Source organism: Sinocyclocheilus rhinocerous, unplaced genomic scaffold (genome assembly GCF_001515625.1).
Source record: "Sinocyclocheilus rhinocerous isolate Xijiao unplaced genomic scaffold, SAMN03320098_v1.1 scaffold4119, whole genome shotgun sequence".
NCBI lineage: Eukaryota > Metazoa > Chordata > Actinopteri > Cypriniformes > Cyprinidae > Sinocyclocheilus > Sinocyclocheilus rhinocerous.
In genome coordinates this window covers 33,467-42,774 of record NW_015630537.1, presented here as the reverse complement: position 1 = coordinate 42,774, position 9,308 = coordinate 33,467, and the positions used below count along the sequence as shown (strand labels likewise).

Below are 9,308 nucleotides of genomic sequence, written 5' to 3'. Positions count from 1 at the left end.
AATGTACAAATGCAATAAAAATATCGGTATCGGTACTCTGTATCGGCAAGTACCAAAAATAAAAGTATCGGTATCGGGCGAGTACTGGAAAAAGTGGTATCGGTGCATCCCTAGTTTGCGATTGTGGTTGCTAATTGAAACGTTACTTACATAGGGTTTCCACCTTCAGCGAGGCAAGATAAGGGACACCCATTCACCCCCCTCCCTCCCCCTCCCTCAAAATTTTTATAAAACAATAGGCTGATACCTTTAGAAGCATGGTCTGTCACTTTAAAGGTATGGTTTACCCAAAATTTTACAATTAATATTCCTCAAAATATTTACATAATCATTTTATGTTTGACTAGGTGTAAGATCTCAGTCTCGCTCTAGTGTCAGTCAACAGCAGAACAGCAGTCAGACATCAGAGCAGAACCAGAGTGACGCGGGAAACAACACACTGCTGTCTGGTCAGTCGTTACCTGTTAACCATAAATAAATACATATAAATCTTTACAAGCTGAGATGAAAGACACTTAAGAATAACTTTTAACTAACAGGACTGATCTCACAACTAAATCAATTTTCACTCTTCTAAAATTGAACATGAAATTGGTGTCTGACAGTTCAGCTAGATGTCATTTGATTTGATTTTATTATTGAAAATATTATTACTAAATACATTTTAGTATCTGTAATTAAGAATGTAAAGAGCACATAAAATATTTTACCCCAGTGCTTTTTATTTTTAAGTTAGTGTCAACATAAAAACTATATTTTTCTAGATTAAATTCATAAAATGCATGACACAAATCATTTTTAAAAATCTATTGGAAATTAATTCATCTATTTATTACAGGAACTGCTCATATTTATGACTCTATTGATGCAACAATTAATAAAGACATAAACACAGGTAACAAATGTCATTTAAAGGATTTAATGTCATAATATTTTATTGAAACAGTTATTTTCTAAAGAAATTGGAAATCAAAATTTCCACTGTGGAAATCACTGTGATATTTGCAGAGAAAATCAAGTTAAATAAAGTTTTATTCATTTCTCTATTTTTCATTGTAGACCGTGAAAGTGGGCCTACTGAACTCACCTATGCTGAGATTGAACAGAAATCCACTAAGAAACAGAAGAAAAAGAAAGAAAACAAAGGTAAACCAAAACAAAAGTCTCTGTTCTATTGATTTTATGATCATAACAGTAGCTCCCTTTGATTTAAATTTCTCCCACAACTCTAAATAGTAACAAAAATCACGAAAGTATTTTCCGAAACATCTGTTTGTGTCTGTTCACTGTGAAATTCAGATGATCCATTATGGTCATTTCATGCAGATTACAATGTTTATTTAGACTTAATTTGGTTTAACATTATCATTTTAAAATAAAATAATTATTCATGTATTTCATATCACTGTTGGAAACACATAACTACTAGTGATATTAACTGTTGGCATCTTCTAGGGAACAACACTGAGAGTTGTGTCAGTGTTTACTCTAAACTGAAGTTGGAAATGGATCAAGGTGAGTGTAAAACTAAAATCATCAATCACACTTCACAAGAAAACTGTATCTACTAGTATCATTAGGAAACTAAGAATAAAATGGAATACTGTATATAGAAACAACAAAATAAAAAGTGCATTCTGAATGAATGTACTGTATGTATTTTCAGGTGCTGGATCTAGTGATGTGACTTATGCTCAGGTTAAATAAATGCCTGGAGGAGAAACTTTCAATCCAAAGACGCTGTTGAGCTTAGGTTGAGAAGGGCTGGAGAATGACCAGGATCATCAATGCTTTATTATCTTTGTGATACTGAGCACTTGATGGCAATAGATTTAACAGTACTTAATATTAGTGATGCTGCCTTCATGTGCTGATTATAGGAAACAGGAAAATTACATTTAGTTCTGCACAGTGTAAAAATATGACCCACTGTACTGTTAATATGAATTTCCACAGGTGTGTTTTACCCATAATTTGAATTTAAATTTGCATTACATTATGTTGTGTTTAAGGGTTAAAGGATTTTTCTGTAAACCTACTCTATAGCCTTGCTTGTGTTTGTGGATTGTTTACAAACTGGACACTTTGCCAGTTGTGATATATATGTTAAATATTGCAGTTTAGATGCTTTTGTTGTGGTTAGACTGTACATTTATTTTGGGCATTTGGAAGCAAAGCTTGCATCGTTACAAATGTAATTGTTTGTGTGTACATATGATTTATATTAGCTGTGTCCTAAAAATAAACATATATTAAACACATACATTAAACGGTGCGTTTACACTGCAGTGGACTGAGTGGAGCAGAGTGGGCATTTTCAATTGATTCCTATGAAAGTCATTGCTCACGCAGTGAATTATAATATTGACAGTGGAATGGAGAAAGTGTTGAGAGAGTCTAGAATTTGAGAAATGCTCAACTTTATGCAAATGAGGAGTGCAAAATACCGACCAGCAGCAAATACCTGGAGTTTCAGGTACGACATTTGTCATGAACTTTTAAAAATAGTTTCTGATGGAAATAGTAAATCATTTTTCAACTGAACATGATTTCATGAGTGATCAGCAGTGATTTTCGATGCAGTTGTTGATGACTTGGCCACTAAGAAGTCCAGGCGTTTGCAGTTTTGAAACAGATCCTTCTTTCTTTCCGCTTCTTTTCTTTCCTTCTTTCTTAGTGTTTTCTCAAAAACACTTATAAACCTGTAGGAGCAATTACTGAAATAATGAGCACTTATCAAACCACTAATTCAGGGGCGCCGCTAGCAATTTTGGGCCCTATGAAAGAATATGAGTTTGGGCCCCCTACCGCACCAAACACACACTATATTGCCCAAAGTATTGGGACACCCCCTTCTAATGAACAGGTTTGACTACTTTAGTAATTTCCACGAGTATAAATCTTAATGTTTAAGCATATAACGATATTCTAGGGAATTGTGTGCTTCTAATTTTATACCAATAGTTTGAACAGGACCCTTTTCTATTCTAACACAACTATGCCTCTGTGTATAAGGCAAGGTTAAAAAATAAAAGATTGATTCAGTCAGTGTGGAAGAACTTGACTGGTCTGCATAAAGCCAAGTCCTAATCCCAGCTGAACACCTCTGGTGTGACTTTGACTCATTGGTGTTTGGTGATGAGTTTTTGGCTCAAGGTCTGCATTTAAAGTCACACCAGAGAGTCCGAATGTAGTATACTTGTTTCTGTTTGCAATAGTGCTACTGTGCTGTAACATAATACAGCTGTACTGGTTAATTACTTTTTTTAAAAATCAGTTAAATTTGATTCTGTTGCATAGAACTGAATACAAATATTATATTGATATTTAATATTAATATATTAATAATATTTTATGTCAAGTTGTATTGTGTTACTTATAATAAAAGTGTGGCTATTTTATTGGCTTGTATTTTGTAAATTCAGTATCATTAAAATTATTGAGTTAAATTAAAAAGTCTTACAAAAATATGTTATATTTACTAAAATAATAAATAATTATTTAAAAGCCGTTTCGGTTTTCGGCCAAGTGCATCCAGAATTTTCTGTTTCGGCCCAGAATTTTCATTTCGGTGCTTCCCTAGTAATACCTATAGACCATCATCACTGCTCTCCCCTCTTCTAACCCCTCTGTGATCAGCCTTACCTGAGCTTCCCAAAAACACCCCTGTCCCTTTTTCAGTTGAGCTCACATAATCCCCTTGAGCATTTTATTTGCCCATTTCGATATTTATAATTAGGCTTTATTAAAAATAAAATGCCACACTTAGTAACTAGCTGTTCATAAAGTTTTGGAAGGCTTATATGACATTGCTGCTGTTTATCAGCACTTTTCAGATGCTTTTCTGAATTGTTTTATCATAAAACAATAAGTATTTTTATAATATTTATATTTTGTTGTACTTTATTATTGTTATACAGAGAAACCTTTACAGCATGAGGCTCAGTGATGATGTTTGCCTGCTTGACATTACAACCACATGAACTGTCATTTGTAAGCATGTATATTCCTTATTCCTTAGTGTAAATCTCATGACTTGTTGCACTGCAATGCTCTGTAGATTTATAATATTTTAAACTTTGCATGTTTCTTTTTTTGTTGCTGTTGTTGTAAATAAAGAACCAGTGTGTTTTGAAATATTATTTTAAAAATTCTTGCAGTGTCTTAATGTGTGACCTGTACAAAAAGAGCAAAAGAACCATGACATCTTATTGCAGGCAGTCAAGTTTTAACAGGGGCGCTGTAATGAGGGGTAAGTTTAGGACGGTTCCAAGGGCCCTGATCAGAGAGGGGGCCTATACAATTCTACAAAGGGGTAACCAAACCCCAATTCACATGTAATTCTCTTTACACAACTGTGAAAAACCTTTAACCCCAAATATAAGCAACGGTGATTAAAAATTGCATGTGTTAAGTGTTACTAACGTTATCATTCCACATGAAGTACTAAAAAAAAAAAAAAAACAAGATCTGAAAAGCACTGGTGTGAGCTTCTCTTCACACTGTATGTGGTTTATATGGCACCATGGTACCATCAACTAGAAATTAGTAATGCGTCTAAGTTTATACAATCTGTTTATTCTTTATAAAGTACTTCCTCTTTCACCCTCCTCACTCTCTCTGTTATATTGGCTCACGTCTGCCGTGGCCCATATTGTTCTGAGGAAAGAAAACAATAGTGATTTCTTCAGATTTACTATAGATCGCATTGACTGCCACTTACAGTGTTGACCGATTCCCTTACGAATGACTCTTACGAACCGTCATTCGTAAGAATTTTTAATTAATCAGAAACACTTACGAATCGAGCGGTTAGGCTACTGGACTGTGGATAATGACTTTACTGTTGTTACTGTGTTATCTTCTACTTGAGGCTTGTGAGACTGAGTTATTGACCTGATGTTCAAATTGAAGATACACCTTTTGTAGTATTTTATAAAATAATAGATAATGATACTTGTTACATAGCGGTCTGATATTTCCGAATGCTCGCTCTCGTGACAACGCTGCCCACATCCGCGTAACTGAAGCCGGCGCTACTTTCTCTCGTATCACACAGCGGACAAGCTCTTTCATTTGGTACAAACAAACACAAATGGTACCATCTTGTGTCTCGTGTCGTCTGTAGGCAGATTTACCTCAGAGTAATTCTGTATTCATATTACTTTGATATTGTTGCAGTATTCATCTTGTTACTCTGCTTTTTTTCTTTTTCTTTTAATTAGCGGAAGCTTTAACTGCCGGGGCTTATTTTGCGACAATGACTCACTGACATATGATATAGGCTATGTTTGTTTGTGTAGTGTTTTTTTTGTTTTGTTTTTTATGCAGAATTCGGACCAATTTTTGGGGATTAAATTTATGGCTCCAAAAGTCTGTGAAAAGTCATTAAAAGTCTTTGTAAATACACAGTAAATGGAATAGCACATGTAGGCTATTGTTGTGTTCTTGTATTTGGCATCATGGTGCCTTTGTCAGTGTTTTGCTGCTGTGTTGTTGTTTCTTCCTGTGTCCTGTGTTGTGAGTCTTCCTCACATATTACAGTGCTTAGTTTCCACTATATGTGAATAAAATGCTTACATTTACAGAAACTGAACAGACTTCTGATAGTAATAAATTATCATTTCAACCCCAACTATTTCTTTTTTAAAGGCACTAAAAGAATCATTTGAATCTATAAGTAGCTACATTTTTAAGAGCAACCGGGATCATAATTATATTTATATTTCAGCAAAGTCTCAGCACCATCAAGTGTCAGAGGCCTGATGGAGACAGAGATCAGCTCTGTGAGTTAGTTTGGTCTATTTCAGCTCAGTGTCACTAACCAGTGTGAGAGGTCAGCAGTTGTTCACTGGTTTGTACATTTTTAACACAGGTTTAACACAGTCTGTGTCTTTAACCTCTTCTCATAATCGGTCAGTATGGAGCTCAGTCAACTTCCTCTTGTGCTCTGTGAGTATTATTTTCTCTCAGTGTATTTCAGTGGATGTTGATTTCTCTTATATTATGAAAATGATACATTGATTTAGTGTTCCTGGATTTTTCTTTGAAAATTCCTCTCAAAATTTCAAATCCTACAGAGCATGTAGGAGATTGTGATGGGAAAATAGGAGATGAGAGGAAAAAATATTGTTCAGTTATTTTGTGTTTGCTCACAAAACATTTCATTCTCTTGCAAAAGTTTCTTAAGGAAAGGCAAAAATTCTGTGAGCAAACCTAATTTTTTCTTCCATCTCATATTTTATTCATCACCATGATGGGGCTTCATAGTAATCCATCCCTAGTCCATGATATATGAGTGAAAGTTTGAGTGTATTTTTAAGAGTCTATATATTTATTTCAGACTGTTTTCTAAACAGTTTTGCCATGAAATCTATAAAATATAAAATTTTAATGTTTATCTGGGCTCATATGAAGTCTCACACACAAAACTGAAACCCACTCAAAACTCAATCTGGACAGATCAAGCTTCTTAAGAATTTGAGGAAACCCGTGTTCTTAAATTGCATCTTAACTTTTGTGATCATATTTTAACCAGATCGTCATCAACACTCATACAGGCACCACTAGTTTTAGACAAATTACAAGAAAAAGAGAAAATTATTTTCTTTTTTTTTCTGAAACTGAGAAAGGTTTGAGTGTAAACTTGTGGTGTTGGACAAGAGAAAGAAGAATATGCCCTTATGTGTTTGATGTATAATACACATTTTATCAGCTCTATATTCACACTGTAATGAGTTTTTCTCTTTGTCTTTTTAGTGCTGATTTCAAAAATCCACTCTGGACACACTGAAGGTGAGAGAATTTGATTCATATATTTGATCTCATATGTGTGATTTTACACTAACTGATACAAACTGGCTGAGAAAATTAGTGTTATGAATGAGTTTAACAAAAATCACAAACCTCATATAAAATGATCAGAAAATAAAACAACTCAGTATTTAATTTGACCTCCTGAGAATGACAATTAGCACTTTCTGAAAGTTGAGCACTTTCTTTCATTTTTTCTGTGTTTTAGGCTCTATTTTGTACTATGTTCTCAGTTTTCATGATAATGAAATATCTATATTTTCTCTTTTTTGGTTATTTTGGTAATAAATTTGAACTATTGGCAGCTTAATTAGTAGTTTTATATTCCCTAATCTACAGGGAGTAATCAAATACATCTCAATTAATGTTTTGATAATATTTTAATATTTAATTTTTATTTCAGAAAATTTTAATTGCACAGACGTAGTTTGCAAACACTGTGGTAGGATGGTCCATGTGTAAATACACCAGAGGAAATGAGCCTGACAGATCAGTGATCACTGACTGTATCGCCAGATGAATCTGTTTATCTCTTTGCACGGCAGACCAAATAAAAGAACTAAAATCAGTTTAAATTCACACATGCGTCAGATAACAGCTCAACTACCATTAGCAGGATTAGAAGTGAGAATACTCGGCAAGTATTTATCGTCACATAATGAACTGCTCTGAGAGCTCAGTGAAAATGATTCATAAAACACTGAATAAGTGGCTATAACAGATATAGAGAAATTGGTTTGTACTTTTTTATTTGTTTAATTGGTTTGTAAAATTGGATATAACCTTTTACAGAAAATATTATTCTGTTGATACAGTGAGTATTTTAATGTTTATAGGTTGGCTCCAATCACTTTCGTAGTAAATGTCTCACTGTAACCCAGAAATTACTATTATTATTATTATTATTTTCAAGAAAAGGAGGGACAAGTGGAAATTATTTTTGTGGTAATAAACATTATGCCACAAGTTGATCTTAACCGTCTTAACTGGACCTGGAAAATTACTTTAACATGTTATTAATGAGTGATTTCTCAATTTCAGTTCCTAGAGCAGTTTTAAGTGTTTCTCCACAGAAGTGGTTGACTGAAGGAGATCCAGTGACTCTGATCTGTGAGGTTTACGGCTCCTCTACAGGCTGGACATTCAGCTGGTACACTCTAACTGCTTCATCAGGTAAGATATAATGTGCTTCATGTGAAGTTGAAAGAAGATGAAAATGTTATATCACCTTTTAAAGATCATGTAGAAATGCATCTTTAAGTGACAACTGCACATTCTTACTTTCTACAGACTACGGCAATCATTATAAGCTGCTCTCAGACAGCAGCAGAGGAGCTGGAGGAAACTACACTGTCAGTTCTGCTGCTCTAAATCACACAGGAGTTTATGTGTGCAGAGCAGAGAGAGGAAAACCAGCCTATAAAACAACCTACAGCAACAAACAGCCACTATGGGTCACTGGTGAGTTCATACACAACTTAAATGATTAGTTCATCTTTAATAAGAGAATTTTAATGCACAATTTTGAAACATTATAGCTGTAATTGTTTGCTCAGGTGTTTCTCCTCCAGTCTCTCTGATCATCAGTCCCAGCAGAGCTCAGCACTTCACATCCGTCTCTCTCTCTCTGAGCTGTGAGGACCAGAGTAACTCTGATAGATGGAGAGTGAGAAATTACACAGACCATTGTGGGATGGAAGATTGTTCATTACGCTGGGCATCCCAAACAGGATCTACATGTACATTCAGCTCCATCACCACATCAAGCACTGGAGTGTACTGGTGTCAGTCTGAATCTGGAGAGAACTATCATCCTGTTAATATCACTGTACACTGTGAGTCTGTGATTATTAACTCCACTGGCATTTTATAATCAAAGCAATCAGGTGTGCGTTTCCCATACAACGACGTAACTCACTGATTAATCACCATAGTATGATGCATTTTTTGTGGAAACGAACTAGCCTGTTTCCCGAACACGGTCGCATCTCCATCGTTTGAACCACATTAGTTCAGCAATTTAGGGCCGTTGTTAATGATGTCACATGCATGTGGTGGAGTAATAACTTCATCTCTGAGATGCTGCTGTATTGAACATGGCACCTGATGGCTAATTTACTATGTTTTGTTCCCTGTCATTTTGCTTTATTTGATGTTTGATTCATCGCGGGTTTCCTCTTAAAGGGGTCATATGATGCGATTTCAATTTTTCCTTTCTCTTTGGAGTGTTACAAGCTCTTGGTGCATAAAGAAGATCTGTAAAGTTGCAAAGACTAAAGTCTCAAATCCAAAGAGATATTCTTTATAAAAGTTAAGAGTCAGCCACGCCTACCTAAAACGGCTCGTTCTAACACACCCCCACATACCTACGTCACGATCTCGGAAGATTTGCATAACGCCGCCCAAACGTTCACGCAAAGAAAGAAGGCGTAACTTATATTCTCGCTGTAGTATTGTTGTTGCCGCCGCCACCATGTCGTGAAGGCACTGTGTGT

The 9,308-nt window shown here is 35.0% G+C and overlaps 1 protein-coding gene across 1 annotated transcript in view; it reads left to right on the top strand.

Annotated features, from left to right (window-relative positions):
- Positions 1 to 5,921: 5,921 nt before the first annotated feature.
- LOC107740506 (Fc receptor-like protein 5) overlaps positions 5,922 to 9,308 on the top strand; it is an 11,365-nt gene continuing 7,978 nt past the window's right edge. The window contains exons 1-6 of the mRNA XM_016552957.1: positions 5,922 to 5,952; positions 6,760 to 6,795; positions 7,855 to 7,986; positions 8,104 to 8,274; positions 8,370 to 8,459; positions 8,544 to 8,648. Coding sequence (XP_016408443.1) covers positions 5,922 to 5,952; positions 6,760 to 6,795; positions 7,855 to 7,986; positions 8,104 to 8,274; positions 8,370 to 8,459; positions 8,544 to 8,648 — 565 coding nt within the window. The remainder of the gene's footprint in view (positions 5,953 to 6,759; positions 6,796 to 7,854; positions 7,987 to 8,103; positions 8,275 to 8,369; positions 8,460 to 8,543; positions 8,649 to 9,308) is intronic.